Source organism: Phyllostomus discolor, chromosome 1, assembly GCF_004126475.2.
Source record: "Phyllostomus discolor isolate MPI-MPIP mPhyDis1 chromosome 1, mPhyDis1.pri.v3, whole genome shotgun sequence".
Taxonomy (NCBI): domain Eukaryota; kingdom Metazoa; phylum Chordata; class Mammalia; order Chiroptera; family Phyllostomidae; genus Phyllostomus; species Phyllostomus discolor.
In genome coordinates, this window is record NC_040903.2 from 197,754,274 (window position 1) to 197,776,273 (window position 22,000).

Here is a 22,000-nt window from a genome sequence, read left to right on the forward strand (position 1 = left end):
CAGAGATGTCCCCGGGTCCCCCTGGCGTTTCCTGAGCCACAGCTAAGGCGGTGATGCCGCAGCCTCACTGAGAACGTGTGTGGTGGCCTCGTGCGTGCTGCTGCCTCTGCCCGGAGTCCCTCCCCTCCTCCTGTAGCCGCTAACCCTCCTTGTCCTTCAAAGCTCAGCTGAAGCGCCGCTGCCCCTGAAGCGTCTTCCCTTCCCACCCATCCCTGTCTGACGCGAATGTTCTTTGGGCTCCTACAGCCTCCCGGGCAGCACTGTAACAATGGCAGCAACAATGGCTAATATTTACTAGGTGCTTATTACACATCGGGCCCTGCTCTGCCAGATCATAGATGTGAAAGCATTTTATCTCCACAACAACCCTATGCAATAGTACTATAATCCCCATCTTAGAGTTGTGGAAACTGAAGTTCAGAGAGGGTGAGTGAGCTGCCCACAGTCACAGAGGTAAGTGAATCACACTTCAGTTCTTCGTCGGCTTGATGATTCTTCCCAGCAGGCTCCACACTCAGTGACGGCAGACACCATGTCCTACTTGTCTTTGCGTCGTAACGTAGTAGTCAGTCAGCGGCCGGTGTGGCCGCCAAAGGGGGAACAGCACCAAACAGACCAGCATCCGTGGCACAGCTGAAGCCCGAGCTCAGAACTCAAGAGAAACTAGAAAGTTTGTGTGTATTTTTTACAAGAAACCCATTAGAGAGGGGGGATTATATTTGGGACCTAAATTATCAAAGCCTCGTTTTTAAAGCCTACATATTTACCATTCCCACACTCTATTCCTTCGTGTAGAGCTCAGTTTCCATCTGGCATCATTTTCCTCGTGCCTGAAAAACTTCATTTAACATTTTTTTGTAGAGCAGGTCCTCTGGCAAAACCCTTTCAGCCTTGTTTGTCTGGAAATGTCTCTACTTTTCACCAGATAAAGAACTCTAGGCTGACAGTCTTTTCTTTTCCTTGTAGTGCTGTAAGTGGTTATTTGTCTCCCGGCTGGCATCGTTTCCGATGAGAAGTCGGCGGTGATTCTCATCTCGGTTCCCCTGTCTGCAGTGTCTCTCTTCTCCGGCTGCTTCTAAGATTTATTTTCTTTAATTGTTTACTTTCAGCAATTCAGTTATAACATGCCTGGGTGTGGCTGACTGTGTTTATCCTGCTGGAACGTCCCGAGTCTGTGGATTTACTGTGTTCCTCAGAGTCAGATGATTTCTGCCATTATTTCTCGGAGTCTGTTTTTCTCTCCTCTGCACCCTCCTGGGACCCCAGTTACAGGGGTGTGGGTTCTGCCCGTTGAAATCGCCACGCAGATTGCCAAGGCTCTGTTTTGTTCTGTTCTGTTCTAGTCCATTTTGAACTCTGCTTCCGTTTGGGTGGTTCCTGTCGCCACGCCACTGGTTTCTTCCTCTTCAGTGTCTGATCCGCTGTTACACCCGCCGAGGGGGTCGGTGGTTTCAGGTGCTGGGGTGTTCAGCTCCAGAAGCTCCACTTACTCTTCTGTGTCAAGACAGACGTATCCTCCGTTTATCTCTGTATTTTATTCACGTTTTTGTTTTTCCTTGATAATAGTAACTTTTATAAGTAGCTGTTTTAAAGTCATTTTCTGCTGATTCTATCATCTGTCTTTTCTGAATCTGTTTCTGTTGGCTGATTTTCCCTTTTGGTTACCAGTCATACTCACCTGCTTGGTGAGCAGTGTTTTGACCGGGTGTTGGCCGTGGTGAATGCTCCGGGCTGAGTGTCTGGGTCTGTTGTCTTTCTTTAAAGCCCGATGTGTTTGTTTTGGGAGGCGGTTGGTGTACTGTCCATCGACTTGATCACTTTGAGAATTGTGCTTTATTAAGCTTCATTAACACAAGTCTGGAGTTGGCCCACGCCAGCAGGGCGCTCAGGCATCTCTGCCGTGTGCCTGGCTGTCTGGCAGGGACCCTTCGAGAAGCCTCCCCTTTTACAGCTTTTTCTCGTGTGCTTCTCAGCGCAAACCTGCGGGCACGCTCGTGAGAACCAGCTTCACGGAGGTTTAATTCACATGCAGTGAAGCACTCTCACCCAAAGGGCACGGTGTGCCTGGCGCCCGCCGTGTGCACCCCGTGGAGCCAGCCCCTGGTCGGGGCTCCGCGCCGCTCCCCGGCCCCTCCTTCCTCTGCCCTCCTCAGACTGCTGGGCCGTCTTTTGTCAGGACGAGGCTGGTGTGCGTTTCCTGGAACTTTATATAAATGAAATCATATGTGTGTGCACTGCTGTGCGCAGCTTAGCTCACCCGTTGTGGCGAGCGTGAGATTCGTGCAGGTGGTTGCCTGTATCGTCACCCCGTCTGTTTTCGTCGGTGATAATGAGTTGTGTGGGCGCACCGCATTTTGGTTATTTATTCACCGGTTAAAGGACATTCTGATTATTCTTTATCCCTCATGTTAAAGATGAGCAGATTCAAGCAAAAGAAGGTAGGCTGGCTCAAGGCCACACAGCTTGTAAACGACGGCACCGGGACCTGGTGGGCTGCTGTGCTCGCCACCGCACCACCGGTGCTGCCCAGCCCAGCCTGGGCCCCGGACCGGGACACAGGTCGTGACCCTGGAGTCCTCGCCCTTAGCCCTTGGGCCGTAGCAGATGGCACGCCCCGGCCTCGCTGGTGTCTCCTTCCCCGGCCCCGGGCTGCCTCCCAGGGCTGTGCTGCGGGACGCCCAGCACCACCGGCGGGATGCTGGACACAGTGTCGCCCAGAACACCATGAAGGAGGGGAGGTACCTGTCTTCAGAGAACACCTCCAGTCATTGTTTCCTGTCACAAACTTAGAACGTGAAATTTCCGATTTCTCCTTTATTTTGTCTCGGAGGTTTGAAGCATAAAACCTCTCCTGATTTTACCTTCTCAGAGGGATGCCCCTTCCAGGCATAAATCTGTTGTCCGTGCCGTTATGCTGAGTCCTTCAGTGGGAAATCAGTTCATACGTTACACTTCACACTTGACTTAGCCCATTCCTCTGTCTGTGAATGTTCAGAGTCCATTATGCACTGGGAATCATATGTTACATATAACTGGTTTCTAGAATTATCTTTGCTCAGAGAATTACTCAGCTGACTGGCGAAGACTGCTGCCTTGAACTCGGAGTAACCGGTGGGTGGGGACACTCCGTGACAGGGCGCCCTGAGTCGTCTCTAGATGCCCATTTGGCAGTGACACGGAGCAGAGCCTTGGGCACCTGTAAGGGAACTCACCCAGGTTCTTCGAGGTTGTCAGTGCTGGGAACATCAGCAGTGGGAAGGGGCTGTTACTGGCCTTGTACTTGGTGGGAGCGGATGATTGGCGAGCACCCTCAAAGGAGGAGCTGCATCTTGGGGAATAAAGATGATGATCACAAGGTCAGGGCTCCCCTCAGACAGCTGGTCTCCTTCCACCATCAGCCCGAGGGGGGCAGCCGGCAGGCTTTCCCATAGCGCCCCCTGTGGCCAGTGCAGCGCCAGATGCCGGAGGTGGTGAGGGAGAGAGCCCTTGCGCTCCTGCTCTGCTCTGGAGAGGTGCACTCCCTTCCTTCCCTCCCCGTCTTTTATGGGAGACCTTCAGGAGCCGAGTCTCTCTATCTGATCCATTTCTCAGCACTCAGCCCCCCTGGCTTCACGCTGGGTACTTGTTGCTTCTCCCCGGGGAGGGACCTATGCGAGAAGAGAAGCACTGCTCGCCCCCCACTGATGCCTCGGGCTTCCGAGGGAAATGAACGGAAAGATACGAGAAGGAAGGACTTGCAGGGTAAGGTGTGTTTATAGGATGGGAAACGGAGAGCGAGTGATATCTAGGGGCAGTTGGGGTCTGCCGGCCGGCCAGAGTGTACTGCACGGACACCCCCCGAGAGGCCACGACAGGCCACACGCTCCAGTGCCTGCGGGGCCAGGCGGACGCACAGCGCACGCAGCCCCGGAAGCAGCCACAGTGCGTGGCACAGACGGAGGGAGGGCCCGTAGTGAGCCCAGATGGGAGGTGGCGTGGCCTGAACATTTTCGAATTCATATTTCAAAAAGTGATAAAGAATTTTTAAAAATCACTTCATAAACAGAACAACATGTACCTGCCCACTGGATTAGGCCTTTGGGACGTGATTTACAAATCCTTTGTAAATCCTTACAGGGCTCTGGCCTGAAGGAGCACGGCATTTCGCTGGGAGACAGAACCTAAAAGGTGAAAGGCATTGCAGGAGCCAGGTAGCTACGCCCACAGTGTGAAGGGTGGCAGAGGCAGCCGATGGTCGTGGCAATAGGTGGTTTACAGTATAGGGGACCTCTTCCTTTAGAGACGAGATTGCCCGTTTGTATTCTTGGAATCAAGTTACAGGTTTGTCCTAAGGTCTTTAGACTTCTGTCCTGGAGGGTGGGATGGGGTTAGAGAAAAAGCATCAGATCTGAAATAGGATCGAACCCAGTCTCTGCAAGCGACTTTGGGTGGGTCATTCTTTCATTCATTCATTGGTTCATTGAACCCCCTTTCATTGATTGCCTACCGTGTGTGACGCGTAGGGCTGGGCACAGCGATGTGATGGCGAGCACAGCACTCTCAATCTGTGTCCTCCTGCAGCTTGCAGCCTAGTCTGGGAAGCAGGGACTAGACAAGTAGTCGGACAATGAAGCAAGCAGGGACAAATTGCGATCGAGTCCACTGGTTTGAATCGGGTGATGAGGGGAGGCCGCTCTGAAGAAGGGACTTAAACTTCAACTTGAAGGAAGATAGAGTTGCCAGCAGTGGGGCTGGAAGTTGGGTGGGGGAACCCCTGTAGAGAAGGCAGCAGGTGCAAAGTCCGGTCACCTCTCTAATCCCAGAAGCATTTCCAGGCCTGTTTGGTCCCTTCCAGCTCTAACGCCCAGCGCTCAGAATACAAACTCTGGATGGGATGTGAGACTTGAAGGGGGAATATTGAGAGGCACACAAATAGAACGATTCTTTTTTTTTAAGTTTTATTTATTTATTTTTAGACAAAGAGGAAGGGAGGGAAAGAGAGGGAGAGAAACATCAGTGCGTGGTTGCCTCTCATGCACCCCCCCACACTGGGGACCTGGCCTGCAACTCAGGCATGTACCCTGACTGGGAATTGAACCAGTGACCCTTTGGTTTATAGGCCAGCACTCAATCCACTGAGCTACACCAGCCAGGACAGGAGAACAATTCTTTGTTTTTATCAAAGAGCAGCATTCAGCCCTGGCTCGTGTGGCTCAGTGGATTGAACGCAGGCCTGAGAACAAAGGGTCGCTGGTTCGATTCCCAGTCAGGGCCCATGTCTGGGTTGCTGGCCAGGTCCCCAGTATGGGGCACGTGAGAGGCAACCACACATTGATGTTTCTTCCTCTCTTTCTCCCTTCCCCTGTCTGTATAAACAAATAGAAAAATATTTAACAACAACAACAAAAAGAACAGCATTCAAACTGAGACAATCTCTGAAAACACAATTAGATACAGACTCAACTTTCAAAGTTTATCTCTGAGCTAAATACAAGTTAAGAATGAACTTGTGAGCCCATAATATGGCCTTAGAGAGTGGAACGTCTCTGTAAACAGGAGCCGAGAAAGAAGGATTAGCTCTTGCTTGCACATGGCCACTGCACCTGCGTGTAGCCCGGACTGTGGGTGGAACTGCTCCTCCTCCTCCCGGCAGCTCCCAGAGCCTCAGACACGCCTGTCCCCACTGGAGGGGGCTGTGCTCTCTGCATCCTGAGGTCCAGTTTTGACAGAGTCGAGCATCTCAAACGCTAGGAATAATAAAACCTCATGGCCAACCAAAAAGTGTTTAATTCCTAAGGGACAAGCTGGGTTGAGCCACTTCTAGCCGGGGGCATTCGGGGACTTAATGCTGCGAGTGTAGCAATCTGGATGATCTGAGAGCCCCGAGTTTAAGGGTAATTGCTCAATTTTCTATCCATGTCAACAGGGAAAATAGGTAAAAGTGGCTGAACACAGCCGAGCAGCGAGGCCGGATGAGATGGGAGATGCCAGACTGTCGGTGGAATTAGAAAAATGCTATCTGCAGAGGGCTGTCGCTCCGCCGCTCCTCTCTCCCCCTTCCCATTCATCGCCGTCTCCGGGCTTTCTGACTCTTTTGGGTTCTTTCTCAGTCTTTGCCTAATCCGTCCGCCATATCCTTCATCCGTGCTGCAAAGAGCGGTCATTCTGAGCCTAAATAGCTCTAGTGCAGAGAAAGGGAAAGTGGAAAGGATTGTTTAAGTACAGATAAATTGGAACCCTGATGTCTCAATTCCTCCCTCTTGCTGAGTGAGAACAATGTTCCATTATGTTCGCATTCCTTCCTTAGGCTCAGCACAGCTCATGGGACTTCTCAAGAGGTCCCTAAACCTGGTTCCTTTGCTTCTCTGATTTTTAAAAACTATTCTAAGCTGCACTGATTTTTTTAATTAAATAATGTTCTTTAAAATCAATTTGTCTCTTTAAATTCCAGGTCACTAGAACTAGTGCTGAGGTCTTCCTAAACCCACGCCCGTCTCCCCCTTCGCTGGCACAGACGCGCACGGGAGCTCCTGGGCTGCAGACACCCCCACAGTGCGGGCGGGGGGTGGGGGGACTCACCGGGCCAAGCATGGGCTGTGCTCTCTTTTGTCTCTGTGCTCTGCTGAGCTTCGTTCTGCGTATGGGATGCTGAGTAGGAAATCTGAAGAAGTGGGTCTCGTAAGAAATGCTACTGATCATTCCCATGTAAGTGTCTGCTGAGAGCCAGGCACTGCGCCGCTTTGCCTGCGATACTCCGGTGGATCCCCACCGTTCTGTGGGGGGAGGCTGGTTAGCACCCTTTCACCGAGGAGGCGTTGAAGCCTGCTGGGGGTGGTAACTCACAGAAGTCACGTGGCAAGTAAGTGGTGATGTGCTGGTAAACACAGACGGCCCCCCTCATCTGTGCTTTTGCTTCCTGTGGTCTCGGTCGCCCACAGCCAGCTGGGGTCCAACAATAGTCTGTGGACACTTCCAGAAATAAAAAATTCATACGTTTTAGCCCTGGCTGGGGTGGCTCAGTGGATCGAGTGCTGGCCCGTGCACCGAAAGGTCACCGGTTCGATTCCTGGTCAGAGCACATGCCTGGGTCACAGGCCAGGTCCCTGTTTGGGGGCGTGTGAGAGACAGGTGATCGAGATGTCGCTCTTGCACATCGGTGTTCCTCTCCCTCTCTCCTTCCCTTCCCCTCTCCCTAAAAATAAATAAACAAAATCTTGAAAAATAATTTAAACAACCATGTTTGAAATTGCACGCTGTTCTGAGTGGCGTGACGACATCTTGCTTCTTCCCGCTCCGTCCCTCCCAGGGTACTTCCCCTCCCTTTGCCCGGCGTGTTTGTGCCGCATGCTCCACGTTAGTCCCTTCGTAGCCGTCTCTGCTGTCGGGTCGGTTACCAGAGAGAGAGACCGCGTTACATGGCTTCTATTATAGCTCATTGTTATAACTGTTCTGCTTCATTATTAGCTGTTCATCTCTTACTGTGCCTAGTTCATAGATCAGACTTCTTCACAGGTGTGTGTGTGCGCAGGGAAAGCGAAATATGTATGGGGTTTGCTAGTACCCACAGTTCCAGGAGTGCACTGGGGGCCTCAGAATGTATGCCCTGCAGATAAGGAGTGGAGTTCGGGGAACTGCTGTGTTTCACAGCCAGCTCCTCAGGGGGGGTGGGGGGGGAATTCCTCATTGGTAGTGTTTGCTGGTTTCTGTGGTGCAGATACACCACCACGGCCCCCCCGCCCCCCCCCCCCCCCCGAGGTTGGTCAGGTCCCAGCTCCCAGCGTGCCCTCACCGCCTGCCGCGCCAAGAGGAGGGGGGCGGCAGCACACAGGATTGTGTCATATTTTCACCCTGCTGCTACGGTACGTGTAAGTGATTTCACGAGCATACGTAGAGTTACATGCAGTAAAATTTGGGAAGTGGTAAGTTTTGAGCATTATCTTGTTTTTAATTTAATTTATTTCATTATAAGGGTATATAATTTAATCTTCAGTAATGTTTATGTTTAACAACCCGTGGGCAAAAAAGTCCTGAAAATTTTGCCTTTGGCTCTTGTAAGCCACCACGAACCGGCTGCCCCCGTGCACTGCCCCTGGAAGCGGTGGAGCTGGAGGTCAGGTGCGGTCTCTGTGACTGCTGGTCACCCTGTTCTTGCTGCCCCTGCCCCCCGTGGCAGGTTCTTCCCTCAGCCCTGCCTGTTGAGGAAGTTTGTCGCCACTAATTGTTTCAGCCCCTGTTGCCTGTTTGCTCTCCTTCCCTGATTCCCAGATTCACCTGCTGGCCCGTGTCCTCAGCGTGGCCGAGCCTCTCACTGGGAAGCCTGGTCTACGGCAACACCCGGGCTGAGTGGAGAAAAGCCAGAGACCAGGCCTTTCAAGTTCTGTGACGTGAAGCAGAATCTCCAGGTCTGACTGTTCCTCTCTTTCTTGTTATGCTTTCTCTTCTGTCAAACCCACGGAGATTGCTTTCGGATAATGCATTCCGGCGCCTGTGCTGGGTCCTCTGGAGAGGGCACTCAGCCGTCTCCCACCTTACCCTGGTGCAAGCGTAGCCCAGAGTCTTGTCCAGACCTCTCGCCTTGTTGGCAGAGCTGGGGCAGATGCTTTATGCCCCCAGTGGTGCTCATCAGACTTTTCAAACTTACCACCACAGACATCTCTGCCTGAAACGCGGTTGACAGTGACCTCTGGGGTTCCATTGTCTTTGTCCGTGTGAGCAGCCTACCTGCCTGACCCCGTCTGAAGAGCTGGGATGGGAAGAAGGCCCCCGAAGGCCTGGTGCCATGCTGTGCCCTGCATGTCGTGCGCGAAGCAGATTGCGTTAACCTTCCAGGAACTCAGAGGGAGAGAGCCCCGACAGCAGTCTGTCGTGCCACGGTCTGTTTGGAGAAATGTGATTAATAATAAATCAGCCAGCATTAAGCACTGACAAAAGTCGAAGGCAGCTGACTGTTCCTGCAGTCGATATGGAGGTCAGGTATTTATTCTGTATCTCCTTGGATTCTGTCTGATTGGCTGCAGAAGACCAGACCAGGATGGAACAAAACCAGTCCCACTCACTCGTGTGACTGTCCTAGAGGTGACTGCAGCAGCGTTCCGGCTGTGCGCGAGAGGCACGTGTAGTCCCCACCGCACTGTGCAGGGACCGGATGGACGGGGAACGAGAGGAGCAGCGAGACCTAAATGCAGGCGGGCCCGTGGCGGTGAGGACCACTGCCAGGGGGGCCTTGGAGCACTTAGGTTTTTATTTGACTAGAAAGAAACAGAGGCTTGGTGTTCTAGGGTGTCCATTCAAATTGGGGAGTCTGTAGAAAAAGCTGTAATGGCCTTCAGGATGAGAAAAATGGAGTTGTAGAGTCGCTCCAAAGAGCCTTTGGAACCACAGTGGCAGCAGCCTGTGGCCTGGGATGACCAGTGGCTGCGTGTGTGTGCTCCTGGATAGATGGCCGGGGGCACCCCCCAGTCTGAAGACTGCTGGCCAGATGTCGCCTTGGCGGGCGGGAAGGGAAGGGCGTGCCTGCACACCCTCGGGTGGACACAGCACGTCGCTTAGCCCTCGGTGGAGAAGTCTTCTCTTTCTGCCGCGTCACACGTGGAAATCAGCTGCTAAAGAAGGACCCAGTCTGGGCAGAGCAGAGATGGCGGGGAGAGGTGTCTCGGACCCCTGGACCCCAGCAAGAGGTGAACTTGATCTGGCTTTAGGTTCTGCCGGCTTTCCCAGAATTCACAGGTGTTCTGTGTGCGTGTGCGTGTACCCGTCTGTGCACGCGCACTCGGGACACACGCTGAGGAGGATTCCTGAGTCCATAAGTGTAGCTGACAGACTAGGTTCACCTGAAAGACCCTTGAAGAGAAAGTTCTTGAAAGATGATTACAGAATTGAGACGCCATCATTTAAAAGTGCCCGAGGCAAGCGCCTTTGAAAATTGCGGCGGCGGAGGGACAGAGAAAGTACCACGCAGCCCGCGATGGCCACGCAGCTCCCTCAGGACCCGTCCTCCCCTCCCCCTCCGTTTCTCATCTGACGAGAGCGGCTGCGGTGAGACTCCTCATCTGTCTTATGAAATCCGGCTCGGGAGGGCTGTGATCAAAACCAGCGGGCTGTCACCAGCAGTGGCCTCGCGAGGGGGCGGGGGGAGCGGCGCAGCAGCGTTTTGGGGGGAGGGTCACGGGTGGCACTGATCAAAGCATCATTTTTTTAATAAATATATATAAGGAAAATACAAAACCAAGGATTTAGAATAAAAGCGGTGTAGTTTGTCTTGTTTTTTTTTTTTAGCGTAACAGGAAGAGGATGAAATAGAATCAGATATGCCTGGTTTCTGACACGCTCCTACTGGCGGCTCTGAGAAGCTGTTTTCTGTCACATTAGTATCATGTCACTCATCTCGGGCCCCACTGAAGGGAGCGGAGAGTCCCTCCGTTTCCACCCCTTCCAGCCACCGCATTCCTCTAAACTTGCAGAGTCTTTTACTCCTGCTTTCTCGGAACACGTCTCAACAGAACAAAGCTGGAGGCACCACGGAGAGCATTCCTGCTCACTGTTCTTTGTTTCCTTCAGCCGTCTGTAACCAGCGATTCCATGTTCCCGAGAGGTCACCCCGGCGGGCGACACTGGGGTCCTCCCACTGTCTGGCTCCTGGGCTGAGTGGGACCTTTCCCTGCAGAGAACCCTTGTTGGGCTGTGCTTGCCTCTCATGAGCACGGCCTTTGAATTGCTCCAAAGGCCCCCTCCCGGCCGACGGCCCCTTGCATGGCTGATACAGGCTCTTACACGGCGCTCAATGGACTTGGGGTGCCGGGGAAAACCTTGTTCTGGGGAGCTGCATTCATGGCTCCTTCAGAAATGCACTGCCGTCCCTCTGTGGGCAGACCGTGAGATCTGCCCCTCATGTGCCGTGAGGTCACACGGGCCGAGTCACCACTCTCACGCAGAACCCCTGCTCCGCTCGTGAACCAGCCTGCACCACGCTGTGCTGAGGCCTGGCTTGTCTGGGAAACCGGAATCAGTCCCAAGTCTCCTCTCCAACCCACCGCCAGCCAGGAGAGTCCCTGCAGCTCGGGGCTGCGAAGAGCAATGAGCTGTTTAGATCCTAAGGTCTGTGATCTTTCCGCCGCAGTGCCAGGGGAGATGGGGTTTGGCAGGAGCATGGGGGCATTTCCCCCTCGGGGACACTGGCGAGAAGAACCAAGCACACCCAGGATGGCGCCTCCGGAGGGGCATCTCCTCCCTGTCTCCCTGCCGCACACTTCCTCTGGGACCCGTTCCCCACGGACACTCCGCCGTGTCTTGGGCTGTGCGTTTTGCTCACGGTCAGTCCTGTTTTTCAGCCCTTGCAGCCTGGCTCTCTGGCCAGCTCACAGCTTCCAGGCGCCCTGCTCCTCCGCCTTTCTGCTCCTCTGGCTGTAACGAGTGCGGGCTGCAGCCGGCTGCAATCACAAGGGGTAGGTCTCCATAAAGCCGGCCTGCCAGGGCCCCGCAGACGGGCCTCTGCCCCTCGGACCCTGGCTCGGAGAGCGGGAGGCCAGCCGTGCCGGGCCGAGGCTCCCTCAGGAGCGCCTCCGAGACCGTCTCTTTCCCTTGTTCCTTCGGGTGTTTGAAGCCTGTTGCCGACCGCTTCCCCCTTTTCTTCTCCCTTTTAAAAAATTCCCCATTTTTTTCCTTTAGAAAAAAATTATTTATACGATTGAGATCCACTAATTAAAGCCATTTTCTGGTATTTGGTTACTGGAGCGTTTGATGTCTCTCTGACAAGACCATGAAATGCACGGCGTGTCCACAGGGACGGAATTTGCTGAACACGGCTCTTTGTAAATGAGGGGACACAGTGTCGCCGCAGCTCATGAATATGAAACGTCCATGATGCCACCTCAGTGGACTTGGGAACACAGATGAATCCTGTCATGGGCTAAATGAGACCAATTTCTTTCACTTAACTTCATCTTCAATCAGACTTTCTTCCATTTGCCTGTTTAAAATTCCCCATACGTGATGCAGGAGGTAACAGCGTTCAGTAAAACAAAGTTTTTTGCAGCTGCAGAGAAAAATGACAATGATCCCTGGTTTAAAGTTGCCGTCCCCCCAAACCATGGGCGTTGTTTCCTGTTGCTCGTGGCCTCTGCTGAGGTCTGCTGACTTAGGGCACAGAATCAGGGGTCGTTTGGGGCGTCCTTAAGCAGCACGTCCAGATTCCTTCCGTGCGGATTGGCTCTGGGACTTGGCCGTGGATGGTTGGCCGTGAGCCCTCAGCGGCCGGCGGCTGCACCGTGGTGGCCGGGGCACTGAGTGGCAAGGCAGCCCAGGGAGGAGATTGCATATGACCAGGCAGGGCCTTGGCGGTTGGGAGCTCAGTTAGTGGTCGGAGTGAGAGGGGCCCGTGGTCAGCAAGCACCCCGAGGAGCCGGACAGGGCAGGCCAACCACTTGAATTATTCACTGAGTGTCAGGTAAGAAAGTGCCGGGGTGGAGCACAGCCTTTATGGAGTTCTCTAGAAACTCTTCTGCGTGTGACCAGGAGAATCCTTTCAGGAAGCTCCAACCAAGAGAGCCAGCAAAAACCTAATGGGACACAGAAAGGAGGGCTCCCTGTGGGACTCACGGGCCAGACTGGGTGCCTTCTTTGTCCCTCCTTCCTGCAGGACTCGGCTCCACGCTCCAAGTGACGGGCCTGAAGGACGCTCAGGGGCACCCATTGCCAACCGCGTCCAGTCTGAGAAACCACTTGCTGTTCAGTTATTCCCAAACCGGCGAACTGCAGCCGGGTTGGAGTGCAGGCTGTCGCAGAATGCATCGCGGAGAGCGGGCCAGCTTCGTGGGCAGAGGCAGGCAGGCTGCGGCTGTCGGGCCGCAGGGGCTGCCCGGCTTCCCGGCTTCCCGCCGGGACCTGGTGGGGGAGTTAGCGTCTTAGTGCGTGGTGTGACGAGTGCGTGCGTTCTGGGGCCGTGGCTGCTTGGCACGTTTTTGAAAGTTGGAATTGATCCTCCCGGTATTCCCATACGTTTCCATTATTTATCTCCATTATTTATGTAAGTGTTCCGCATTTATTTCTGTGGTTTCAGCTGGTAGTTGGTTGTTGGGTAGATCTGTTGGCAGACCCGAGTTCTGGCATCATCATGAGTTTCCCAATAATCTTTCTCTTTGAAATAGGCTCTTACTGTATTCACAAGCCTTTAGGAGGGCTTCCCAGAGAGTAGATTACGCAGTGGGCCGCCCTAGAGATCCAAGAAGAAAAACACAGGAGGCGGCGGGGAGGCGGCGGAGAGCCGTGCGGCCCAGCCTCAGGGCGGGGTGCGGACCACGGTTGATTGCCGCCTCCTCTGCACCCTCCTCCCCGCTCCTCCGTTTTCCCTTGTTTACGCAGGGACCCTTCCCAGCAGGAGCAGCTCCCAAGCGAGGCAGAGCCTTCACTAGGGTGGTATTGAACCCAGGAAGTAGCCGAGGGTCGCTCTTGGCTGTTCCCGTGAAAGGGGCCCGCGCAGGCAGCTCCAGGGTCCAGTAGTGCTTACACTCTGGTTGGATGGTGGGGAGAAGGTCGACGTGGCTCCTCCACGCGTGTGACTGTCAGACCAGAGGGGCATCTCTGGGTCCAGTTTTGTGCAGTTGCCCTTTAGTCCTTGGGGATGCAGAAGTGACCAGGGTGTGGGCCTTGCCCCCAGCTGGTTCTCCACCCAGGAAAGCCAGTTTCACTTTACCCACCGAACGGTGGTGAGGTCTACCCTGGGGCCCGGGATGGAGAATGAGGGAAAGACAAAGTAGCCAGCTCAGAACTCTGCCTGTTGGATGCTGAGATGATTCACGAAGGGTGGGATGCTGGGATGCGCGTTTTTCTTCCTCTGCTCATTTATTCTTTCTTACGTATAGTCCCCCTTGCAGCTTTGGCATGCTCAGTCCATCTTGGTTTCCTGCTGTGTGCCTCAGAGGGGCCTTGTATAAACGGGTGCCCAGTCCATGTTTCTGGGCTGGCTGACGCAGATCTTCCTCGCCCAGCCCAGGCACCCGCTCCCCTGCCGCACCCGCTGCCACTCTGCCCCGGCCCTCCGTGCCAACCACACGAGCCTTCAGTTTCTTCAGCCGTGCACGGTACTGCTCGCCTCATGGTGCCATTGCGTACGCCCCGCCCCCTGCCTGGGTGAGTCCTCTCACTTTCAGCTGCATTGTCCCAATTCAGGGAGCCTCCCTAACCCCTCACCTTCCCCACCCCCCAAATTTTGAATTAGATCCTCTCTGGACTGGATTAAATAAATACATTATGGAACATCCATTCAATAATACTAGGTGGTCACTTAAAAGAATAAGATGTAGCCCTGGCTGGTGTGGCTCAGTGGATTGAGTGCCAATCTGTGAACTGGAGGGTCGCCGGTTCGATTCCCAGTCGGGGCACATGCTTGGGTTGCAGGCCAGGTCCCCGGTGGGCACAGGAGGCAACCACACATAGATATTTCTCTCTCTCTTCCTCCCTTCCTCCCCCTCTCTAAAATAAATAAATAAAGTCTTTGGAAAAAAGAATAAGGTGTATTAGCATAGTATCAGGAAGGAGAAAAGCAAGCTGCAGACCAGCATGTACGGAAAGTGATCCCATTTGCGCACAGTTTTTTAAAGGATGTGTGTGCTGCGGCAGGCATTATACTTTTCAGTAAGTATATCCCAGAAATTGTTAATCGCGATTACCTCTAGGGGGACACCTGGGGCTCATATGAGGAAAGGACCCTTTTCGTTGTGAACCTTTCTGTAGCATTTAAACTTATTGCCACCTGTGATGTTATCTTTATCTTTACAAATGAGACAGGTCTCCCTGTTATTTGTAGCCACAGGATCCAGGTAGCCTCCCTCCCAGTGCGTATTTGAGTTTATTTGCTCACCGTCTCCCCCTACACCGGTGCTCCGTGAAGACAAGGGCCACGTCTGTTTTATTTGCTGGTGTTACTGGCACCACTCAGCCTGGTGCCTTTTGCATAGTAGGTGCTCAATACTATCAATCAGGTGCTCAATACTATCAGGTGCTCAATCAGTACTCCTTGGATGAATGAATGAATGAATGAATGAACAAGCGAGCAAACAAATGCCGTTTCCCCAGTATGTGGTTAACCGGGTCACCTGCAGGGCAGGTGGGCAGGCTGAACAGTGCGTGAGATCAGAGGCTGATGTGAGAGGCGGGGACCACAGACCAGAGGAAGCTCCTTCATTCCAAGGTGTTGGAGCTGGGAGAGGGCGGACGGTCTGCGTGAGGGTGGCGGCCTGCGTCGGGGGTGCCGCCTGCTGGTGGAGCTGAGCTGAGGGCTGAGGGTGCCTGCTCCCACACACTGGGGGTACAGCCCTCGGCCCCCCTCCCCTGTCCTGGGGTGGCTGCAGGAGCCCAGCCACCTCCCTCTCCCTGGGGCCGGTTTACCAGGGGTGGTGGAGAGTGAGTCCCCGGGGCCCTCTGCCATCAGCGCACTCTCCTCGTTCTGCTCCGCTGGGCCTTATTGTAGGCAAGTAGCATATGACGAGGGAGAGACCTGGCTTATTTGTGGCTACTGGTATCTAGAGAAATACCCACGAACAGAGCACACTGAGTCTCAGGCAGAGTGAAAGCTGCGCGACTGCAGGCACCGCACCCTCGCAGGGAAGGCACGGGCGGGTGGGGACGGGCTTGTGGGTGCAGTCGGACTGGCGTTGGAAGCGGGTTCTGTTGTTATTAATGGTTTCCCCTTGTGCCAGCTGCATAATGGTCCTCAGCCTCAGTATTCTCATCTGGGAAATGGGCAGGAGTGAGTGAGAAAAGGAAGGTAGAGCCCTATGGTCTGTCTCCATGCTCAATACTATATCTGTTAACTGAATAGGAATAGTACAGCACTTAGTATTTTATGAAGATTATCCCCTTCAATACTTCCAGCAACTGTATGCAGCGGGTGTTCTGCATAATTGTGTCAGTTTTATGGTGAAGAAACTGTGGCCCAGAGGATCACGTCACACAGCTAGGACACGGAGAGTTCGAAGTCAGCTGTCCCGGCTCCTGAGCCTGCGCTCCTAACCATTGGGGAGTCCTGCCCATGTACTTAGCTAACTCATTGCTTCTGTTAAAGTTCTTCCTTCTTTAGCAGCATCGGAGAAAATGACAGTAAAGTTAGTATGATTATTAGTTTTTTAAAAACAGTGGTAGCTTGTCAGCAGAGCCTTGTATTCCTCTTGTTGTCTGTACTAAAATTGTCTTTGAATGTTGACCTTGACAACCCGAAGCAGACTGGGTCACTGGTGCGGAATTGAAGGGCAGGTAGCCCAGCCGATTGCAGGCGGGGCCAGATCATTTCATGCGGGTAGTTTCGTGAAGCAGTGGATTTCTGAAGTCCATTTTCTTTTCCTGGGTTTGTGCATGGTGTGTGTGTGGGCTGGGGGGTGGAGGGGAGGAGAGAGAGAACAAAAATTCCCAGGAACGGATTATGTAAACATGAGCAAGTAATTGTCTGTGGTTAGAACTCGGAGGCTGTAACGTCGTGAAGTTCTTTGAAGTTTGCCCAGAACCTGCGCCGCGGCCACCTGTTCCACTGGGGGCTGGGAGTTGGACGGCCTGGCTCCGCGGCGGCGGCGGCTCAAGCTGTCACTGCGCCGGAACGCTCCAGCTCGCCTTGGCCTGGCTGTCATCTCTGGCTCCGTCCCACGCAGGCGGCTCACCGGGTTCTGCCAGGCACCAGGCTTCCAATTAGAGAGAAGTCCCACTGTGTGGCCAGCCCCACCAGTGCCACTCTGAGAGGCCCCTTGGCCGAGGCCCGGACTGACCTCTGATCTGTCACAGATGGGCCAGCCCCACACTCCTTTGCGCACGTTTGGAGGAGGGGGCAGGGAGGACGAGAGGAGCCCGGGGGCAGCCGGAGTGGACACGGGCCGCAGTGCGGCTCCTCGGAGCGGGGCGGAGCTGGGCAGCGTTGACAGGACGCACATGCTCACGTTGTGCGGGGAAGGGGACTCGGGGAGGACCCCGTCCTGAGCCCTGAGCTCAGCATGGGGCATTTTCTTAGCGACTTCTGAATATTCATCTCAGGCTGGACTCCACATGTGAGGAGAGCCAGGAGCAGCTGACTGGCGCGCTCCAGAACTGTCACACCACTGGGAGCGCATGGCACCGCCCGCGCCCTCCCTGCCCTGCGGCGGTGGCGGGGCCTGTGCTGCGGTAGCCCCAGTCTGGGAGCCCCACTCGCCCGGGGCTGCGGGCGGCAGTCAGCTGCAGCCCTTACCACACGGTGTTCATCCTGCAGGGCGAGAGTGTGCGAGGAAGCCCAATTTCTATTAGCCTGAGAAATAGGATCTTAGAGAACCCCATCTCTAAATCTTCAGCGGGATAGAGAGACTGCCTAAGCTCTGAACAGCTTTTTTTCTAGACGGACTTGCTGCATGTGGTTCATCGTTTTGGGGGTGGTGTGTGCGTCTTCTCTGTTTCCCGTCAGCCATTTCTTTTTATTTTATCCCTTTAACCACTCTCTTTCTCCGCCTGTCTCTTTCTCTCTCTGTCCTGTTTTCTTGCATGCTTTCTCTTTTTCCAGGTACGGCATCTGTAACCCCCAGTCTGGGGCAGTAATACAGATGCTGGGCTTAGAACTGATACATACTCTGGGCTTCGCCCGACCGGAGCAATCAGAGTCTAAACACAGAAGAGCCTGCAAGTGGCGAGGGTCTTCCCAGCTGTTCTTGAAACGATTCTGCATCTGTTTTCAAAGTAAAACAGGATTCAGCCATTGGAAGCGGAAACGAAGATCTTTTCCCTCTTCCCTCCTCCCTGGGATTTCTCCTCCTTTTGATACTTGCAGTTGGTTGGGGAGGGCTAGGACTCCCTGAGCCCACCTGGCCTTTTCTCCCGACCCATCATCTCTTTCCCTCTGCCCCTCCCTGCAGTCTGGTTGAAACAAAGAAGCCCCCCCCCCCCGCCAGCCAGCGAGGCTCATTTGGGGAAGGAACTCCTTGCAAATCGTGTTAGGTTGTCCCCACGAGGAGACGGACTATTTCTGTACCTTCAGCCGGTTGCCACAATTAAGCAAAGTGTTGTCTCTGCCTCTGTGTTTGCATGACTTTGTTACACGGGTGGAAGCAATGGCCTTGGGTCTCCTGGGTCTGTGTGTCTGTCTCACATGGAGAGTGCAGAGGAGGGCAGTCTCCGAGACGGCACGGGGAGCGTCCTCTGTGGAACCAGCGCCGTTCTTGTGTTAGGCCTGGCAGGGGAGGCCCTGATCTCCGACCCGCTGCCAGGGAGCCCGGCTGTGCCGTGGGTGAAGGATGGCCTTCAGGTGCAGGCTTGGGGCCACGCAGACTGTGACGGCCTCAAAGACCGTGACGAGTGAGTGCACGTGTGGGCCTCGGTCGCGAGGGGCTGCGCTCACGGTGATATTCGCCTCCTGGCACCGCCTCCTGGTTCCCCATCCCTGGCCGCTGCAGGCTCACTTACCGATTCCTCCTCTTCCCTCTCCTCTAATGTGAGCACTACCCCCACTGCTGTCTGGGGCTCTCTCCTCCTTTCTTCACGTTGCTCCAGGGAGACCCACTCCAGTGACCCCAGACCTGGAGTGTGCATCAGGATCGCCGAAGACATCCTAGGGAAAGATGCAGACGCCTGAGCCCTACCCAGGAGGTTCCGTTCCAGCTGGTTCTGGGGTACAGCCTGGGACTCAGAAATTGTCGACGTCCTACCTTTGACCCTAACGCACAGCTCTTGTTCAGTCCCACAGTCCTCGCCTGAGAGCCCCTGCAGGGCAGGGACTGTGTCTGGGTGTCCCTGGTACCCCCAGCCCAGAGCCCCGTGGCTGGCGTGTGGAGGGCGGTAAGGAGTCAATGAGGCAACAGGAGAGACCCCTGTTCGTGCTGCTGACGGTTTTGCCGCCTCCTCTCATTGCAGATATTCCTGTCATTCCGGATCTGGAGGAAGTACAGGAAGAAGACTTTGTTCTGCAGGTGGCGGCCCCTCCCAGGTATGGCACGTTAGGTGTGAGGCTGCAGGGAGGCAGGGAACAGGTGCCTTCACGCACCCCAGTGCCGGCTCCAGGGCTGCTGCGCCCCGGTGCAGGCCTGCATGCTCCCGGTGATGGGCTCCCTCCCCGGGTTCCCAGTTCCTCAGACCTTTCCTTCCCGTTCTGGGCCTTCCCTCGCTGCCTGGGAGGCTCTGGGGACGGTGGCCCAGCAGCACTCCTGGAACCGGTCCTGGCTGTGGTTCCTCCTCATATTCCATCTGTCCCGCAGCATCCAAGTGAACCGGGTGATGACCTACCGTGACCTGGACAATGACCTCATGAAGTACGCAGCCTTCCAGACCCTGGTGAGTGGAACGGCCTCCGCATAGAGGGGCGGGCTCTAGGCTGCACCCTTAGGGACGTCTCGGCGCCTCCGTGGGCCTCTGAGGCCACCTGGCGACAGGGCCTTTGCCAGAGGCATCGTCCTTGGCTATTCCAGCGTCTCCGAACCCAACATAATCCCACGTTTCCCAGAGCGGGCTCCCGCCTGTTTCCATGGCTCCCCACTTGGGGTCGGTAGCTCTGCCAGTCCCAGGCGTATGCTGCTGTCGTGCCCTGCCCTCCCGATGCCGACCTTCCCCCAGCGATGCCCAGCCTGTAGGATCTCCTAGCGTTCCCGCAGTGGCCATGTGGTCCACTCCCATTTTTACTCTCTGAGAACACATTCCTGCAAATCTGGGCTCGGGAAGTCCTACTACAACCTGATCCTCCTCACTTTGCAAGAGATGATTGTCCAAAGGCCCCTTGAGGTGCACAGCCCTTCTTTTCTCTCCCTTTCACAGGACGGAGAGGTCGACCTGAAGCTCCTCACCAAAGTGCTCGCGCCGGAGCAGGAAGTCCGGGAAGTACGTAGGGATAGCAGCTTCTCACTCCCTCAGGGGAGCTGTCCCTATAACCAGCTGGCCCCCCAGGCCGGCCTCCGCCTCCCTGGCGATGGGTGTGTGTGTGGGCGGGGTGGGGGGGCTGTGACTTCAGGGAAACACGGTCCTGTGCCTCACGCAGCATTACCTCTCTTGGCAGGACGACGTCAGCTGGGACTGGGACCGTCTCTACACGGAGGTGTCCTCGGAGCTCCTCACCGAGTGGGACCTGCTGCAGACAGAGAAGGAGGACCCCGTGGGGCAGTCCGCACACACCTGAGCCCGTGGGGCACAGCACACCACTCTCGCTGCACGCAGTAGCCTCCGCTTTGGACTTTTAAAACGGCTGTAAGCCTAAAACTGAAAGAAGCTTGCAAGCAGCTTAGGGTTTTTATATGAAATATTTTGTAATAAAAAATATTTATTTTCAGGAGACCACTTTGGATCATTCCGTTGTAATAAATTGCTTTTTTCTGCAACTGTTTCTTCATTTCTTTCCAGCGCGCTCTTGGAAAGACGTGTCAAGAGTGAAGGAAGCAGATTTGAACAATGTGGTGGGCGCTCCTCCTGGAAGCCGTTCAGGCCACGGAGGCCACAGCGGTTCCCCGGAGCATCTGCCTATAAGCACCTGGACGCAGGGACACGGGAAGTCGCAAGCGGCTGCCCGCTGGGGACCAGGGCTGGGCCTGGTGGGACGCCTTTCTTACCGTGGACTTTCCGTTCCATTGGCGAAGTTGCACTGCCTCCTTCGTGGTTAGGTGGCATCGCTGAGGACAGCGAGAAGTGGGTGCGATAAGGTGACCCATCCTCACCTCAGGGTTTGGCGGCTCCCCTGACAGCACTGCCCTCTCACCCTCTTCCCGCAACCCGTGCCTGGGGCTCCCACGTCATGTTCCCTTCAGCCATGGGCCCCCAGAGCCCCCCGTTCCTGGCTCCCGTGAGCCGGGCCAGCACGGCAGCCCCGAGGATGGCAGCCCTGGACGCCCCCATGTAGACCGGCGGCAGCGGCGTGTCTCCCCCGCTGCCCCGCACGGCATCCCCGCAGGCTTCTACAACACACCGAGATCCTGAGATCGGGAGCAGGGCCGAGCCGTTTCCTAAACAGAGACACCTCTGGTTTGTGTTTCTCTCTTTCTGAGACATCTGCGAACAGGGACGTTTCCTGGCCCACCTCTCCTAGAGGCCCCTTGGATCAGGCCTGTGCGGGCCGGCAGCCGCTAACTAAGCCTGGCTCCTCCGCCAGGCCACGGGGAGTGCGGGGTGCTGCTCCTCTCCTGCCTGCAAAGCCCTTCATTAAAATGCAGAAAAACAAAGAGGCTCCACACTTCAAACACCCACTGGGGGGTTATTTTTGCATGACTGTGCGTGCCCTTCCCCGTGAGCCGAGCAGGCCCCGGAGCAGGCACAGAGAAAGCTTGTCTACTAATTACAGGCCCTGGGACGTAGTGGCTTTGGGGTCTCTGCTCCTCCTCTTCCGAAAGAGTCACACTTTTAGCCCAGACAGCCCCTCTTTGGAATAATTCCCGTGGTCACTGAGAAGCTTCCATCCAGGCTGGTGTTTCTTGAGCCTGCATCCTTCTGAAACCCAAAGGAGAAAGGCTGTATGTCTAGTGCCGTAATGACCCACGAATTCACCCGCCTTGGGACTCTGAGAACCTTGGAGGTCTTTAGCCAGCCAGAGCACGTGGCTGGGGTTGACTGCCTTCCTCCTTTTATTTTATAACAATAGCAGCAGCAAGATCTGACATGTCCCGAGCATTTAACACATGCCAGATGCTGGGCTTGCACACAGCAATTATCTGCTTAATCCTTGCAACTATTAGCCTATTTTATAGATGAGGAAACTGAGGCTCAGAGAGGTAAAGAGATTGACCAAGATTTATCCATCTACTTAGTGGCAAAGCCGGAATTCAAAACCAAGTTGTCTGACACTATCGTGCTTTATCTATTTATTTTTAATATCCTCACCTGAGGACATGTATTGGGTAGTTGCCTCTTGCACACGCCCCAGACGGGAACCAAACCCACAACCCAGTATGTGCCCTGACTGGGAATCAAACCTGTGCCCTTCTGGTTTATAGGACAACGCTCCAACCGACTGAGCCACACCAGCCTGGGTATGAGTATGCTATCAAAACTTGTGTTTTTGTTCCCCCTCTGCTGCCCTCAGCTTGGGAAAGGGATCTAGTTCGCAGCA

At 54.7% G+C, this 22,000-nt stretch overlaps 1 protein-coding gene across 1 annotated transcript in view; it reads left to right on the forward strand.

Annotated features, from left to right (window-relative positions):
* The window catches only part of IFT43 (intraflagellar transport 43), a 74,854-nt gene extending 54,572 nt beyond the window's left edge, over positions 1-20,282 (forward strand). The window contains exons 6-9 of the mRNA XM_028507569.2: positions 18,832-18,904; positions 19,173-19,248; positions 19,726-19,788; positions 19,964-20,282. Coding sequence (XP_028363370.1) covers positions 18,832-18,904; positions 19,173-19,248; positions 19,726-19,788; positions 19,964-20,083 — 332 coding nt within the window. The 3' untranslated portion in view covers positions 20,084-20,282. The remainder of the gene's footprint in view (positions 1-18,831; positions 18,905-19,172; positions 19,249-19,725; positions 19,789-19,963) is intronic.
* Positions 20,283-22,000: the final 1,718 nt, after the last annotated feature.